The 18382-nt window shown below is 35.1% G+C and overlaps 1 protein-coding gene across 1 annotated transcript in view; it reads left to right on the forward strand.

Moving 5' to 3' along the window:
• The first annotated feature begins 78 nt into the window (after positions 1 to 78).
• ALG13 (ALG13, UDP-N-acetylglucosaminyltransferase subunit) overlaps positions 79 to 18382 on the forward strand; it is a 64707-nt gene continuing 46403 nt past the window's right edge. Inside the window, 5 exon segments of the mRNA XM_025050560.1 lie at positions 79 to 208; positions 738 to 869; positions 1084 to 1246; positions 2386 to 2524; positions 4927 to 5038. Of these exon segments, the coding sequence (XP_024906328.1) occupies positions 101 to 208; positions 738 to 869; positions 1084 to 1246; positions 2386 to 2524; positions 4927 to 5038 (654 nt within the window). The 5' untranslated portion in view covers positions 79 to 100.

The raw sequence follows: 18382 nt of genomic DNA on the forward strand, positions 1-18382 counted from the left end.
ACCACCCCCGCCCTCCGGCGGTCTCCGCCGACTACCTCCTCCCCCGCCGAGCGCCGCGACAGCCGCCTTCGTGGCCTTCGGTACGTCACATCCGGGCCCTATGATTCGGGATTTCGGAACCCGCGCGATGAAGTGTGTGTTTGTTACTGTGGGGACCACCAGCTTTGACGACCTCATTGCGTGTGTGTCGGCGCACGACAGTCTGCAAGTGAGTGGGGGAGGCGGGCAGGCGAAGCCAGGCTCGCCGCGCTTAGCTCGCCACTCGCCCACCGGCATCTTTACGTCCAGCCTTGGTAACCTCGCACCTCCCGCGCGGTGGGAAAGAACCCCGGCAGCTGTACTTCAGGGGCCGCTTCCCCTTTGTTGGCTCCTCCCCACGCCCGGTTAGGCCCCGCCTCTGGCTCCCCCGCGTCTCAGCGGCCCCCGCCTCTTTTCCCCGCAGACTTCCTGGGCAGCTCCTTCCTGTACTTTCCCCGGCTTTCCCGCCCTCCCTCCCCCCATTCGGCGCCTCTGTCTCCTCGTTCTCAGGTTTCGCTCCTCCCAGTGTCTCCGCCTCTCTGGCGCGGGCTTGCCTCGCCGCAGCTCCTCATTTTCGCTGTGGCCCGCGCGGTTGGCGCCAGTCTCCTAGCCGCACTCCTTCAGCCAGCCGCGGCCAGGCTCGACCCGGCTGGGCCTGGCTCGTCCCGGTAGGCGCGCTGCCCTCGCCGTACCCTTCCCGCTCTTCGTCTTCTCCTCAGGCACCCTCCCGAGGGTTGGTGGTTTCCACAGCCGGATCCGGGAGGCCGAACGAAGCTGTTAGTTGGTCTTCCCCGAGTTTTCGGCGCCTGTTTCAGAATCTTTGCCCAATCCCAGATTTCTTTCACAATTCGGTGAGCTGGATCGCTCAGATCCATTTGGGCTAGTGAGGTACTTTGTCGGGGCCCGGGACGTGGAAGAGGGGGTCATTTTGGAAAACTACCTGAAAATCGGCTACATTTAAGCTGTTCGGCAGCCAGTGCTCGGATCTGAACACTGACTTTAGGATTTGTTTATTGCTGTTTTTACAGAAACATTTAAAAGGCCCGCTTTTTTTTCCTGTTTCAGATCATCAAGTGCCTTGGTTACAACCGACTCGTCCTACAAATAGGTAGAGGAAAGGTGGTACCTGAACCATTCAGTACTGAGTCATTTACTCTGGAAGTTTACAGGTACAAGGATTCATTGAAAGAAGACCTTGATAAAGCAGATCTTGTTATTAGTCACGCAGGTAAAGTGCCTTAGAATCTTAGAGTTTGGTTTTTGATAGACAATAAGAACAGAAACTCGAACCTTTTCTTGAGGTAGAATAAAATCACTAGAGTCATAGAGAAATCGGCTCTGAAAGATGTTTTACGTTTCTGTTAACCGTGAAGGTGAAATGAATGCAGTCAAAAATATTCTAGAACGAGCATATATTGTACATCATTGCTTGCTCGTCAAAGAACCGTCCTGATCTAGTTAAACTGCCAGTACCGTCAGAAGAACTGCTTTTGGGAAGCATTGCAATTTTGATTGTTGAATAAGTGAGGAAGTAAGTTTCCTGGTTCTTAAAAAGCCTAGTTTGGAAAGAGAAGTCATTAGAGATAGACATTACTTAACATTCGTGATTAGGAATGTATAGCATAATAGCTAACAGCTTTTGGTACTGTCGAATGTGCTTTGAGTATAAAACTGTTTGAATCCTAAACAATCATATGAACTAAAGTACTATTAGAATCTCCATTTTACAGATGAAGAAACTGAGACAGGTTAAGTAATTTGTCCAGTCAGTAAATGATAGAAAGATAAGTCTGGTGTTCAGCTCTGTTTTTTTTTTTTTTTTATTACTCTATCATTATCCAAAAAGGATTTGTCTACTCACTTATTAATCTCCTTGCTCCCATATAAAGTTATCAAATGATTTCAGATTGCAAAGTTGAATTGACCCAAATATTGTATACATGCACATTTGTGGAGATTTACCTCTGAATATTTTAGGGATGGTACCTCACAGGCAGATTCATAAGGAGTGGTCAAAGTTTTCTTTATTGGTGCCTGTCACTATTAAAGACTTGCTTTTTCTACTGTGTTTGAAAAGACATGTACAGTAGGTTATATTTGAGACCCATGCCCAGGGCATACTACTATAGGACAAATGGCAAAGCACTGAATTATAGGTCGTATTGTTGGCAGTGTTAAAAAATTATTTTTCAAGTTAAGTTTATAACATTACAGAGAAACCGATAACTATACTTTTGGTTGAATGTATAATTAAAAGTCCTGCTTTGTAGTTCCGCTAACTACGACTTTCATCTTTAGAGTTCTAGTGCAAAGCTTGGAGCACCATAACTTTAAAAAACTATTAACAAATTTGATTTATTTTTGTAGGTGCAGGAAGCTGTTTGGAGACTCTGGAAAAAAGAAAACCACTTGTAGTGGTTGTAAACGAAAAATTGATGAACAATCATCAGCTGGAATTGGCAAAGCAGCTATACAAAGACGGGCATCTCTTCTACTGTACCTGCAGGTATACTAGAGACTGATTATTTGACCTCTTGCCTTAATTTCTCCGCATCTGATCTTACTCACTTACTTAACCTGTCTTGTCTCTTCGACCTCTTACCTTCTCCCACTTACAAACATACTTTGATTTTCTCGCCTGCAGAACCCTCTCATTTGTGTTCCACTTTGTCTGTGAGCTCTGTGTTGTATTTCTTTTGTATCTATGGCTGTATCATTGCATGTGAATATTGGAGAGTGTGTGTGTGTGTGTGTGTGTATACACGTTCATCTGGGTGTTTCCAGTCTCCAAGAATATAATTTTTGAGTTCATTATTTAGATTTTCATTCAGGGAATGCATTTGCTTATTTCTAATTCAGGTTTTGCCTTTGGTAAATCCACTGGAATTTCTAAATTAAATTTACTCATTCATTTTAATTCAACTGTACCTAATACGTAGCAGACATTGTTTTAGGTGCTGTGGATACAGTGGTAAACATGAAATAAAATCCCATGGTGCTAATGTACTGCTGGTGATCAAGATAATTTTATATGGCGAAATGTGTTACAAGAAAAATAACCACAGGGTGATGTGATAGCTTGGGTGAAGACTTAATTAGATAGAATTGTTAGGGAAGCATGACTGGGTATATGACATTTGAGCTGAGACCTGATTGACAAGGAAGAGCTGGTCATGTTCCTACAGGCAGAAGGAACAGCAATTGAAAAGGTTCGAAGTTAGGAATGAGCTTGGAGTTTGGTGTGTTCGAAGAACAGGAAGGTTAGTGTGACAGGAGTGTAGTGAGATAGGAAGAATATAGTATGAGGCTGGGTTGGGATAGCCCATATAAAAGTTCTGGTTTTATTCTATGTGTAGTGAGAAGTCATTGGAGTATTTTAAGCAGAGAAGTTATTTTATGGTAAGGGGTATTATTTTCTATAAGTACACTAGAATTCAACAGGAACTGATCGACATCACAATAGAAGGATGAAGAAAATTGCTGGTTTGTTTTCTGTTAATTCTTCAGACACTAGAAGCTTGCCAAAGGGTCAGGTCAGTAATTCCCAATTGTTTGACTTTAAAAGCTATCTTAATTTGATGTTTTAAAAATTAAAGACTCCATAAAAGTATTGCAAAATACATATTTTATGTTATAATAAATTGAAATTAATTTGAAAATAAGGCTTCAAAGAAATGGGCTAGAACATAGTAAACTTTTAACTTTATTGCGTTTCTCTTAGGCACGAGTAAATACTTGTTCTTTCATTAAATATTTATTGAGAACCTACTGTGTGTCAGGTATTATTCCAGGCACTTAGCATACATCAATGAACAAAACAAAGATTCCCGTTCTCATTTAGAGGAGGCAGATCATTGTTTCAGGAGAAATTGTTGATGTCTTAATCCCTATAATGATGGAGGAGAGGGAATGTCAGGGTGGCTTTGTAATATGGAGTTGAGAAGAATCTAGATAATCAAAATTATGTGGGCTTCAGATAATGGGCACATCTGTCCTTGGGTAGTTGAGATTGTTAGGGGTTAACATTTTTTAAAGAGGAATAAACTGTAATCTTGTTGTATGTAACTCAATTTTTCCAGACACTTTTTTGTTGGATATTTTCATTTTAAATGTTAAATCAGCTTTGATTTTATGTCAGTACATTTAAGAACGGAAAACATTGATTTCCTTAGCACATCCTGACTATTCAGGCCGAAAAGGGAGCTGTACAAGTCTTTTTTTTTCCTTATGTTAATTTCAAGAAAGTCACACACATGAATGCCATAAGAGTCAATATTGGTTGCATTTTTATCTTAGATATGTCATTTATCTGCCCTAATTCTAGGCTGGGTGGTTGTATGTCTGTTCTAATTTAAGTGGCTGGCTTAATTAAATTCCTGACGTAGTAGTTCTGTGTTGTGGTTTGGAACCTTATTTCCAACATGCATGGCGATTGTACATTGCTTAATTTACATTGGATTTATGATAGTAAATTAGTGGCAAAGCTATTTTACAATCTTCATGCATGGTCTGGTAGTCTCCCCAGCTTATTGTTCATGTCTGGCAGCTGTTAACTTTTGGTTTCGTTTATTCTGTTTTCATAAATTAATTTTGCTTTCATTTATATCTGCCCAGTCCTGAGAAGTGTTCTAAAGTCATGTGACCACATCTTTCATGAAATAACATTTCTGAAATATTTCAGTCGACATAAGAGTTAAAATATTTGTTGAATTGATATTGACTTGTAGTGCTCTTTGTATTGCTTTAATCTTAGTACGTATACCTATAATAAAATACATTAAAATTTTTATGTACAGTTTGAGAAGCATCACAGTATTCTTGGAAGTTAGGCTCAGTCATCAAGTGGGCAGCAGATGAATTATGGAATTTTATCCCATGTTACCTAATATTTTTCTTCTTTTGTTTTAGCACGCTTCCTGGGCTGTTACAGTCAATGGACTTATCAACACTGAAATGTTTTCCTCCTGGCCAGCCAGAAAAATTTTCTGCATTTTTGGATAAAGTTGTTGGATTACAAAAATAACACTAAACTCTCAACACTTTAAAAATACCCCCCAAATCCAACCTATGGAATGTGGTTAAATCAAATTAAGTATATAAAATATATTTGTAGAATAATATAAATTAATAAACTTCCTACAGCTATAGAATGTTAGAAATTTTATGGTGTGAATGTTAGCATTTGGGTCCAGATCTTAATTCCAATTTAGTAGATTTTTTAGATTTTCCCCTAATCTTTATATTATAGTAAAATATGTAGTGAGCATTCACAGGTTGTGTCCTAGAATCTCAAATGGAATTGGATTTATGAAAAAAAATTAAGTTCGAAACTTTGACAAGAATCTCAAATGTAGTTAGTTTGATGTTTCTTAGAATAAAAAAATGAAATAGTAACAAACTTGTAAAAATTTTTTGAGTTAGCATCTTTAGCTTCATGATCCAAGGAATCAAATTTTTTAAAAAAGTAAAAATGATGGATTATGTTTTGTGAAATAAAAAAGCTCAATAATTACCTTAAAAAAGATTAACCGTCAAGTCAGTTGACCTGTTGTACTTGGAGAAGCTACTTTTATCCTGAAGAGAGGAGTGGGTGTGTTCGCTTTTTTCCTCTAAAATATAGACAGTGATAAAATAATTGTGCCTAATGTCAAAGCTTTACTGATTTGAGAAGAGTAAACCAAAAGGACTTAAGCCAATAGGACTTACTGCTATTTTCTAAGAATCCTCTCAGTGATATTGAAACATTTACTGTAACATAGAGGACTTCATAATTTATGTACTTACAAAATTAGTTTTACAAATGAATAAGTGATCCAATGTGTATAATTGGCTAATTACGTGGTTTTAAACTTCACATAATTCAAGATATGTTTTGAAATTATGAGTAGTATCAAGACCTATAAAATAGATTATAAATATTCATAGTTTTCTGGTATAAAGTTCAGTAGTTCATCTATACAAATAGAGCATTCACTATAAAGACCTATTCATTATACTATTCTAAAATGTTGAATATTCTAAACATTTTACTTGGGATACATTATATAATGTTTCTGTAGATTTATTTTCCTGATTGTGTTTTAGGTTAATATTAAAGTAAATTCATACTAATGGTAGGTGGTGGTGGCTGAGAAGTACTCTGGGTAGCAGGAGGAAGCCAACTTGGATTAAAATTTTGCTGAGAATAATCTAAAAAGTGAGTAACCTACATCTACACAGTTGAAAATTCACAGCACCATAATCATAATTGTACGTTAATATTATGCTAATGTAGGAAAAATCCTGTGCAAATCCATGAAGAGAATTTGACTTTTCTAGGCTCTTATAAATGGTGTTTCTCTAATTTGAGAAAAAATTGCTTAAAATTTATATTGATCACTCAGTCTTTAGTTATTTTATATCATGAAGGAAAGACTAAGCATAGAGAATCAAAAAAAATGAAAGGATCTACTCAAACTTCAGACAACTAAAATGCAATATGGAACCACAGATCGTCTACTTGCTTCTTTCCCACAAAAACACAAAACCGAGATTCCAATATTTTATTTAGCAGAGCTTAAGCCAATGGTGTCAGTTGTGTATAGTGACATCTCTTGACTACAATTGTGAAATGTGGGGTTTAAAAATCAAAGGATATCTTAGAATCATTTTGATTTGGCAGAATCCCTAAAATCATCTGGTTTAATCCCATCATTTCCCTGATGAGGAAAGGAAGAAGGCCGGAGGTTAGGACTTGTCTGAAGTAACAGCCTTTGGCAGAGCTGCCACTAGAAGCAGCTTCTTGACTCCCAGTCCTGTGCTCTTTTCTACCATACTATAATATATGTTGTAAGCTTTTTGTTTCTTTATACTGGTTTGCCTATTATTTACTTTAGTTTAATATCTTTGAAGGAAAGTTCATTTCCAGTTTATTTTAGTAGAAATTCCACATTTAATTGGTTTTTCTTGTTGCTGTTATGACTTAGAAATCTGTGGTTTCTGAGTTTTGGGAATATAGCAAAATGCCATGCGTAGAATTGATACTAGATTGAATGAAGACTTTAAGACGGAATTGTAGAGTTTTGGAGTTGGAAGAGAATTTTTAAAATATCTGGTGAAACTACCATTTTACAGATGAGGAAAGAGGCTAAGATAAATTAATTGCCAAGTTTACATCCTACTGGTTTTTATGAAAACATAATCAGAATTCTGTTAGAAATATGTGCTCAATAAAGTAAAATTGGTTTCATGACCGGGCTTCAGTTTCTTGAAATCAGTGTGTAAGTGGAATGCAGTTAATTTAGCATTTTTCTGTCAGAGGTATTTAGATTTCCAGGGATAAGGAAGCAAAAGAAAGTTTTTAGTATTTTGAGAAATTCACATGGTGGATAGGATCAAAGATTGACAAGTAATAGAAAGTTGAAGCTGTAGTAGATGAAAAAATGATGTGAGATAGGATGACCTTGGGAAGTACGATTTTTAGATTATTGTGTGCTTAAAATTTGGGAGAAAAGAGCTGGAAGGATTTGGTGGTAGGTAAGAGTACAACTGATGAACTTGATGTAGGGTTCTGGAACATTTAAAAGCAGTCATCTGAAAGTACTGTCAAGTTTCTGATTTTAGATAACTTAGAGCACTACTTTGTAAGCTTTTAAAGGCAAATCATGTAGATACAGGGCAATATAAAAATGTGTACCACTTGATAGTTTGAGGAAGCAGTTTTTCAAGACTGAAAATTAGGAATGACTAGCAGTAATACAGATATTTTTCTTGGCCCTTTATATATGGTATAAGCACTTAATTCCTCTGATTTGTAAAAAACATTTTCAGAGATGACCAAAAATCTGCATACAGTCTGAGAAATGCAATGTATGGGAAGATTATTTGAAATTGACTTTTGGGAAAGATTTGGAATGGGTGGTCCTTATAATTTTGTGGTAATTGATTTTCTGCTGTACAATTATAATTTTGTACAGTCGATTTTCTGCTGTACAATATTTTATGGGGGAATGGGGAACAATAACAACAGTTAATACCTGTTGCATGCTTAGTATATATCAGGTACTATTCAAAACATTTTACAAGTGCAAACTCATTTCATCTTTACAATCACCCTATAAAATACTGTTATTGTCCCATTTTGCAAATGAAACTGAGCTCAGCATAATGTGAAAAAGGAGTGTATGCTACTTAAGCGTCCAAAAGGTGGTCAGGGAGTTGTAATTAGAACACAGAATTCCAATATATTTCCATAATTTTGTGGGGACAGGAGGACAGAATATTTGAAACCAGGACTATTCCAAGAAATTTAGATCGTATGCTAGCCATAGGTATATAACATATTTTATATAACTCTATATATGGATTTCTACTCATAAAATTCATGTGGAGAAACCCCCAGTTGGTTTACCTGGTTGTGAGTTATTTACTGGCTCTTATTTTCTCTTTAATTGTTTTAGGTTCCATTTTTGGTCATCATCTCTTTATTATTTCTTCGTATTTTTCATCACTCCCAGAGCTTCTAGTGTTGACTTCCTCTATGACCCCCAACTCTGATTTGAGCTCTCAAATGGTATTTACAGTTGCTTACTGGTCATGTCTGCCTGTCTGTTCTCTATGTACCTTAAACTCAGTGTACCCCAAACTAAAATCATATTTGTCCTTTTCATATTAGAAACTTATCTCTAGTAATGGAGTCACCATTTAGTCCTCCAGGCTTTAATATATCTCCAATCCTTTATATGTGATTGGTCATTAGGTACTCTCAGCTTTACTTCCTGAATATGTTAGGCCCATTTATTTGTTCATTTAGTCTTTTAACATAAATGCATAATAAAAGTCTACTTTTGGTATCAGAGGACTCGACTTGATTCCTGCTCTAGAGGAACTCTTAACAGTTGAAGAGGAACTTTGTCTTATTCATTCTTGATTTCTCTGCCTGATACACAGTAGGCTTTTCATAAATGATAAATGTACTTCTGTAACTTAGTACTCTTCTCATTATCTTGATTAGGATTAGATATTCTCAGAAACACTCATCTTGCATACATTCTTTGACTTCAGAGTATCTAGTATGTGTCTTGTTGGGTAGAAAGATGTAATCCTCATGTCATAGTGAAAACTGTAAGATGAAGCATTTACAGAAATGTAGTGTTTTCTAGTAAAAGATTACATGGAGAAAGGTTTAGGATAACCACCAAGTGACACAATTTAATTCCCTTTTAAATGGTTAATTCCTTACACGAATATTCTAGCACAATCTTTATATTGTATAGTTCTTTAAATTATAATTTTTGTAGGTGGCCAGACAAAAGGTCGGCAAATCATTCTAGCTTCTTCAAACAGGAATGTAGCACATGCTTCTTGACTTTGATATTCTTGAAAAAGTATTTTGAGGTGATTTTATACCATGGTATCTCATCTATTTTGGTATTACACTTCTATTAGGTCTTTATTGTCTTTTTGAATGTTTACTACATCTTTGGTACAATTTATATTGATTGATACTCTATCATGATTTTATTTTGATGGCTACAACCCTGCTTTCTAAGGTCCTTTGAGTCATGGAGCCCTTCAAAATATTTAAATCTTGCTTCCCTATCTACTCACACATAAATACATTTTGCAGTGAATTTCAGGGAGTTTACAGGTACCTTGAGGCCCCCAGGTTAATCCCTAGGCTGAGGCCAACTTCAGTAACTTCATTCCTATGTCATGGTTCATTAATATTCTGATAACTTCTAGACTCCTTATGATTAAACCTGCTGATTAAATTTAAGTTTAGTAATTCCCAGTTTTTATAATATAACAAATGATTAACTTTGCTCAAGTTTAAAACATAACAAATTTGAAACTAACCTTAATATTGTAGTATTAACTCAGTATCTATAACCCATAATATCTTGTGTAGCACTGTTTCTAGTTGATAAAAGGGACTAAAATGAAATTTCATTAGTAGTGATTACTTTATGGTATACTACATTAGGTTCTTTGGTAGAGCAATACATATTGTAATTTGCTCATTTACTGTCAAGTGTGCTTCTAAAGTATTTGCTGAATTGATAGTTACTGTTGGGATGATGTCTGTGAGGGGCCATATATTACATCTGTTTTACTGGTCATTTCCTCTTTTGTACAGAATATATTGGTTGGTTGGTGACTACCAATATGAAGTGGGTGGTTAATACATTCCTTGAATTTAGGAGTGAAAAACATTCCTAAATCCTCAACCTGAGTATTCTGGTTCTGTTTTCCCATTTGTGAATTAGTAAAACTAACTTTCCTTGTAGGTGATTTCTAAGACAAAACCACCTATGTGACATGTTTGAGAATAAAACATGTCATTGAAATAATAAATTTTCACTTGGTTAGGGTTTTTGTTTTAAGTAGGAATAGGCTTAGAGATATTTCTCTAGAATCAAAGTATATAGACCTTAATGATACAGAAAGCAAAGTCTTCATTGATTTTCATATTTAATTTCATATTCAGTCTCCAGTTGTGGTTATAGTTAGAGAATTAAAGTTTATTTAGAGGGCTGAGTGAATGGGTAGTATTTTTAGTGCATCAGAACAAAGAAAATAATGTTCTGGTCTTCATTCTCTCCTAAAGCTCCTGTCTGTAGACTGATTAGATATTGTAGGTATCTAAAAACAACCCTCAGTATTTCTGTGCCAATATGATATATTTTAAAGTAAAATACTATTTTTCTTTTTTTCCCTAATGTATATTAGAATACATTATCAGGTGAAAGAAGGGAAAAGAAGGAAATGAAAGCTAGTGGCTCTTGGTAATGTTACTTCAGTTTTGCGTATTTGAACGAGGACCACTGCTCTGGGAAATTATTTTCTGTTTTCTCTTTCCTAAAACTTGAGGAGGATGTTGAATAGAGCCATGTAACCAAATTTTGTTTTAGAGCTGTTATGTTCTCTTCCTTCATGAATCCTGCTTTGCTAATTGTGTTTAAATGACCACCATGAAAAGAAGTGACAGGTAGTTCCAGGGTGCTGTTAAAAATATCTTTTAAAGAGGATGGCTCCATAGCGTAGTAGTTAGCTTGTCTGCTTTACATGCAGAAGGTCCTGGGTTCACGCCCCAGGTGGAGCCCCGGGCCAGGCCCCAGGTACATGCTGCCAGCGTGTGGGAGGAGACGTCCTGCCCTCAGAGATCCATCCCTTAAGGGGAAAAGGCAACATCCATAGGTCAAGGGTGGAAGTGGGGCGGGGGGGCGAGGGAATTAAAGAGTGGAAAAAATATCTTTTAAAAAGCTTATTTTTAAGTAATGAAAGACTTTAAAAGTGGTTCTATGGAGTTGAGCTATTTCCCCCAGTTGGCCTCAAAATAGCTCCTCAACTTAGTTGGTACTAAAAATTAATTGAAATAAATTATTTGGTATTAAGTTTTCTTAATATTGTCTTAGGTTCTGTCAGAAAGTTGTTACATACACATAATTTTTTCCAGTTTTATTTAGGTATAGTTGACATATAACGGTATAAGTTTAAGGTATACATCATAATGATTTGATGTATGTATATGTTGCAAAATGATTACCACAATAAGTTAATAATATATCACCACACATAGTTATAATACTTTTCATCTAAAAACCTAGGTCTATATATTTCCTTTGGAAAGGTAAGATTTATCATTCATTTTTGTGTTGGTTAGTCAACCCCACAATTTGCAAGGATAATAGGTTTACTTCCCCTGAAAGCTATTTTTATGGTTATTGTTGATCACAAATTTGACTAACTTGAAGGGAGGGCAAATCTGTTACTGTCGAATCACAGTTCACTATACCTGAAATAGCTTAGAGGTTATGCAGCTCATGTCTTTCACTTTACAGATGAGGAAACTGACCTAGAAAAATGAAAGTGGCATAAACAAGTTCATAATATTTTCATGGTACCATATTGCCTCTCAAACTCCAAAATAACTCAAAAGCCATGTCATAAATACATTTGCAACTATACTTTGTATGTTGAAGATAATAGATGCTTTAAAAAAATTCAGACATACCTCATTTAATTGGTTGAAACATGGAGTGTTATGTTAGAATTAAAATATTAGAATTATCTATACATATAATTCTAATATACTAGAAATATCTTAGAATATAATTATCTTAAAATTATAATATTTGTATATTGTATTACAAGGAATTTCTCCTTTTGATCAGTGAAAGAAGAAATAGACAATTCTAGCAATTAAAAAGATATCACATTTTCAAATTAAAGCATGTCAGTTTCATGACAATGTCAATAAGGTCATCATTTAAGTTATTTTTATTTTCTTCAATTTGTTTCATTCCAATCAGTACCTAGAATACTGATTAGCACTTTTAGTGCCTAAAAAGTCTTTAAGGCAATCATTTTTCTTACCATTTATTTTTAGGTGTCGAAGGGAGGAGCTATATCAGGATTGGAGAAACCTTCTGGGGATCTATATTTTAACTTTAGTTCTATTTCCAGTAGAATTTAGGTGAAATTATTCTGGTTCTTATGTATATTTTTTTGACCAAAGAATAATTTCTTAGTGAACTGCTTTGTCAGGTAGCAGCTCACAGCAATCAGTCCTTAAGCACTTATTATATGCTTGACATGCAGTATCTTATTTAACTATTCCGACATCTTTAGGGTAACAGAAGAATTTCTAGACCAACATTTCTCAAACTTTGAAACGATTTAAAAGCAGGAGCTATAGTGCATCAAACACCATTAATAACTTGAATGCTAAAGTTACCTACTTTACTTTGACCTGGCTTTTCCAGACCTTTCTCCCTCATGGGAAAGGCCAGGTCCAAGTTAAGCAGGTAACTGGCATTTTTTAGATCCTTTCATATTGCTAATGTGCATTGCAAACTTTAAAGATAGGATTATAATATGCAGTGTTCCTAGAATTATGGCCTTGAAATTCTGTAGAAACACTAATAACTTGTGAACACGTTCTGGATCACTGGTTCTTAAAGTGTGGTCCAGGACCAGCAGCATCAGCATCACTTGAGAACTTGTTAGAAATGTAAATTTTCGGGATCCACCCCAGACTTGAATCAGAATCTCTTAAGAGTGGAGCAAATTCCTGTTTTATCAAGCCCTTCATTTGAGAAACACTGTCCTAGAGATGTATAGGATTGGAGTAGTTTGCTATGGAAGAACAACCAGCCAATTACGATTTCAAATACAGATTGTTAAATCCTAAGAAACGGCTTTCTGTTATGCAGGTTGAAGTCTAGTATCATCTCACAGCTCTTTTAAAAAGTACTATTGTACTGATTTTGGGAAATTTAACTTGTACTTAAGCACCGTTGAGCCTTTGTTCATATCTGTTCTTTGGTGTACAGTTCCTCATAATTGTGCAACAATATGTAGTTATAGTCTTATTACTGATTTGATGTGAAAACTTGGACAAATCGTATAATTATTTGGAACTCATTTTTTTATCTGTAAAGTAAGAGATCCCTTATAGGTACAGTATTATTCTTATTGTCCCAGTTTATTTTGCTGTTTCTTGCTTACCGAATAATTTTCTATAATTTTTAAAAGATTTTTTATTAAAATATAGCTAACATACAATGTTATTAGTTTTCAGATATACCCCATATCTAGTCAACATTTATATACCTAAAGAAGTGATCACCATGTTTAAGTCCAACCACCTGACACTATACCATGCTATCATACTATTTACTATATTCTCTATGCTGTACATTATATCCCCATGATTTATTTGTTTTATGCCTGGAAATTTGAACCTCTTATTCCTCTTAATCTTTCCCCCTCCTTTTAAATTTTTTCAATTTTTATTAGGATAATACATGTAAATAATATATTAACTTAGTTCTGCAAGACTTATAACAAGAAATAACAAGAAACAGCAGTTCTGTGTCCCACTCCTCATATCTGATCCTACTTCCTGTAGGTGACCATATACTATTTTATGTTTTATGAGTGATGTGTTCAAACATGTTTTTTAAAATTAAATATCTATAGACTTCCTACTGGGAAAGAGGAGGCTTTATCTCTCCCTTCCACAGTAGGACATCTATAGATACTTAAATTTAAAAAACAAGCATTTAGTTTTATCAGTTCTTAAAGATCTATTTTCAGTGTTGACACATTGTACACATCTGAGCCATGTATTATATGTTCATTTTAATATTTTTCATTTGCTCAGTTTTCAATGGAAACATCCTCAAATTCTCCAACAGAGGTATATATCTTTCTTATTACATACATTAGGTTATCTATAATTTCTAGTATTATTTTTTGAAGTGTCTGTGCAGGAGTTCTCTGTCCTTTGGCCTGAACTGGTTGTTTACTCTAGTCCTCCTGAATGTTTGTCCTCCTGGGATTTCCTCTTCATCCTTATCCTGTAAACTCCTTTTGCTTTGCTCTTGTGTTGAATCTTCTGTTTCCAGGACTCAGCATGCCCAGCCCCCCACTTTTTTTGAGTTTTGTGGTTTAACTTTTGTTTTGGTTTCAAGTATCTTCTAGTAGCTTTCTGAGAAAGGAAATTAAATTATTTTAATTTCTCATGTTTGAAAACACCTCTCTCATCTGATTGATAGGTTGATATAGAATTCAAGGTCGGCAATAATTTCCTCTTAACTCATTTCTCATTTAGAAAAAAAAAAGTGCAGCTCGCTGCCAGTGTTAATTTAATTTTACGTAAACATGCTCTTTGAGGCCAAAGCAAATCTGACTAGTTTTCCATGTAAAAATAAAATATAAAAACTGTTCTTGGAGTTTACAGATAAACAGAGCTTGTCTCTAATTCTAATGTAACAGAAATGTATACATAAATTGGATTCACCAGATGAATCTTTGCTAACAATTGTTCTAGAATGCATAGGAATGCTGTGTTTTCTAGGATTTGACATTTTCAGTGATTGAGAATTACTATGTTTTGTAAATGGAAATGCCACTACTAAAATCAGAATGCTATAAATAGCATGTCATCATTTATTTCCAAAGACTAAGGATATACTAGAGTGATGTGAAAATAAAGCGAGATGTTTTGTGGCAAACTTTGAGGGTAAGGTTAGGACTAATCCGCTAGTTATCTCTCGGGATAGATGCTGCAGCCACAGGTGCTGGTGAGTAATCTCCAGGCAAACAGGAAATGGGTTAAATATTCAACTTCGTTGATTTCTAGCCTATAGTTCTGTTGATTTGGTTGCAATGCATATGTGTGATCTTTTGCATATGACCTATTTTTCTTCTCTGAAAGCTTTTAGAATCTTTTCTATCTCCCAACTTCAGAAATGTTATGTGCATTGCTGATATCTTTTTTGCTTTCATTGTTCTGGCTACTTCATGGACCCTTTCAATCTACATATAGATATTCATATCTGTCAGTGCTAGGATTTTCCTTATGTTGTCATCATTTCTCCCCCTCTATTTTCTTAATCTCTTTTTGGGCCTCCTGTTGGTTAGGTATTGGCTTTCCTGGGTTAATCCTCTTAATTTTCTTGTTTTTCTCTCTACAGTCTTGTCCAATGAGCTCCTTAACTCTAGATTCTCTTTTACTGCTTTTTTGTTTTATTTATTTCAAATGTAAATATAGCAGAATTAACATTTTTTCTTGTACAGTTCTATAAGTTTTAACAAATGCATAATCAAGTAACCACAACCACAATCAAAATACAGAACACTTCTGGCACCCCCATACATCATTTGTTGCCATCCCTTTAGAGTAAACCCTTCTCTGCAACCCTAACTACTGGCAGCAGCTGATGTTTTCCCTTCCTATAGTTTTGCCTTTACAGTATGTCGTATAAATGCAGTCATATGCTATGTAACCTTTTGAATCTGTTTTGTTTCACTTAGCACAGTACATTTGAGATTCATACATATTCTTGCGTGTATCCATACTCCATAATTTTTTATTGCTGAGGTGTATTCTATTGTATGGGTGTACCACAGTTTGTTCATTCACCAGTTGAAGGATGTTGGGATTGTTTCCAATTTTGGGTGAATCATGATTATGAATAAAGCTGCTATACACATTCACGTACATATTTTTGCGTGAACTTAAGTTTTCATTTCTCTTGGAGAGATACTCAGAAATGGGACTGGTGAGCCATATGGTAACTCTGTGTTTAACTTTATAAGAAACTTAAAATATTTTTCTAGAGTTGCTGTACTATTTTATGTTCGCACCGGCAGCATATGAGAGTTCCAGTTGTTACACATTCTTGACAACACTTGGTGTTGTCAGTTTTTAAAAAAATTATTCTAAGATGTCTGTAGTGGTATTTCATTAAAGATATACAGATGACCAATAATGTTGACCAAAAGATGCTCAATGTGATTAATGTTGATAGGATGTGGAGAAATGGAAACCCTCATACATTCCTGATGAGAATGTAAAATGGTGCAGCTGCTGTGGAATACAGTCTGACAGTTCCTCAAGCGGTTGCACATTGTTTACCATATGATCCAGCAACTGCATTCCTAGATGTTACCCAGTAAATAGATTGTCCAAATAAAAACTTGCACATGAATATGTAGCATTAGTTATAATCCAAAAGTGGAAACAACCCAAATGTTCAGCTGAAGAATGAATGGGTAAATATAGTTTATACAAAGAATTGAAATACTCATAGATACTCCAACATGGGTGAACCTCGAAAACTTCCTGCTAAGTGAAAAGAAAAGCCAGTTACAAAGGACCATTATATATTGTCAGTTTCATTTATTTAAAATGTCCAGAATATTAAGTGTTTTAATCATAAATGGGTGCTGTATCTAGTCAAATGCTTTTTTACTGCATCGATTGATGTGATGAGTTTATCCTTTATGTGGTGTATCAACACTGATTTACATATGAATAAGGAAATACAGAGAAAGTTGCGTGGAGTTGGTGGGCATAGGATGATAAGAGGTTGGTGGGTATGGGGTTTCATTTTGGGGTGAGGAGAATGTTCTAAAATTGATCATGGTGATGGATACACAACTCTAAATGTATTAAAAACCATGAAATGTTCACTTCGAATAATAAAACTGTTAATCATCACTTTTAAGTGTAAAATTCAATAATTTTTGGTATATTTCATGTAAATGGAATCCTATCTTTTGGAATAATACCCTTTGCACCATACTTTACATAGGTTCCAGTTTCTACGTTTTTGCTAACATGTTGTTATTGCCTGTTCATTATATATAGCCAGTAGCCATCCTAGTAGGTATGTAGTGATGTTTCATTGTGGGTTCAATTTGCATTTTCCTGATGACTAAAGATGTTGAACATCTTTTTCTGTGCTTACTAACCATTCCTATATCTTTGGTGAAATGTGTAGTTAAATCTTTTGCCCAATTTTTAATTGTATTTTTTTACTGTTGACTTTTGAGAGTTCTTTATTTTGGTACAGTTTTTTATAGTCAGATATATGATAGACAAATATTTTCTCCCCGTCTGTGGCTTGTATTTTTATTCTTCTAACAGTGTCATGTGCAGAGTAAAACTTTTAATTTTTATAAAGTTCAATTAATTTTTTTCTTATATCTAAGACCTCTTTGCCTAACTCAAGGTCTTCAGGATTTTCTCCTATGCTTTCTTCTTAAAGTTTTGAAGTTCTATGTTTAGGTCTTTGATCTATTTTGAGTTAATTATTGTACAAGATGTGAGGTATAGGTTGGGGATCATTTTTTCTTTTGTATATGGATGTCAATTGTTCCAGCACCATTTGCTGAAAATACTCTCTTCTCTCTATTGAACTGCTCTTGTACCTTTGTCAAAAATCAATTGTCCATATTCGTGTGGGTCTCTTACTGTGTGCTTTCTCTGTGTTACTTCCCTTTTTCTCTCTTTTTGTCTCCTGTTTCTAATTTTTCTGCTCTTTGTTTCCTGTTCTCTTTTCTGATTCTCTCCCTCTTTATCTTCTTTTATTCTCTTCCTTGAGATTAAGCATATTGGATTAGTCTTAATTGAAGTTTTATATACCTTGTTTTTCACTTAAGTAGCAATAAATATGAAGAGTTTGTATTTTTCTCTACAAGTAAATGGCAAAAATGAATTAACTTTTTCATTATAACCCTTAATTTTTCTCAGTGAATTTGTGGCCTTAAAGAAAGGTGGTGATCCCTCTTTCCAAAACATGTTTCAGAACTTTTGCAAAAGGAGTAATTTCCCCAATGTTATAGTTTCTTTAAAAAAAGAAATTCGTTAAGGTGATTTTAAAATTGGCATGCTAAAGGAAATCAAGATTTTATTATTTTTGATACCATGCTTTTATTTCATTCCTCAATTATAAAATTGATTATTGATGCTTTTCCTATAGGGGGCAGTCATGATTACTACTGGATCCACAGGTACCAAGAAAAACAAATTTCAAAGCAGCTGATTTTTACAACTTCTCCAAAGCCAGATTTTGCTCTTTTTTTTTTT

The sequence above is a fragment of the Pteropus alecto genome, unplaced genomic scaffold, assembly GCF_000325575.1.
Source record: "Pteropus alecto unplaced genomic scaffold, ASM32557v1 scaffold107, whole genome shotgun sequence".
NCBI classification, from domain to species: Eukaryota; Metazoa; Chordata; class Mammalia; order Chiroptera; family Pteropodidae; genus Pteropus; species Pteropus alecto.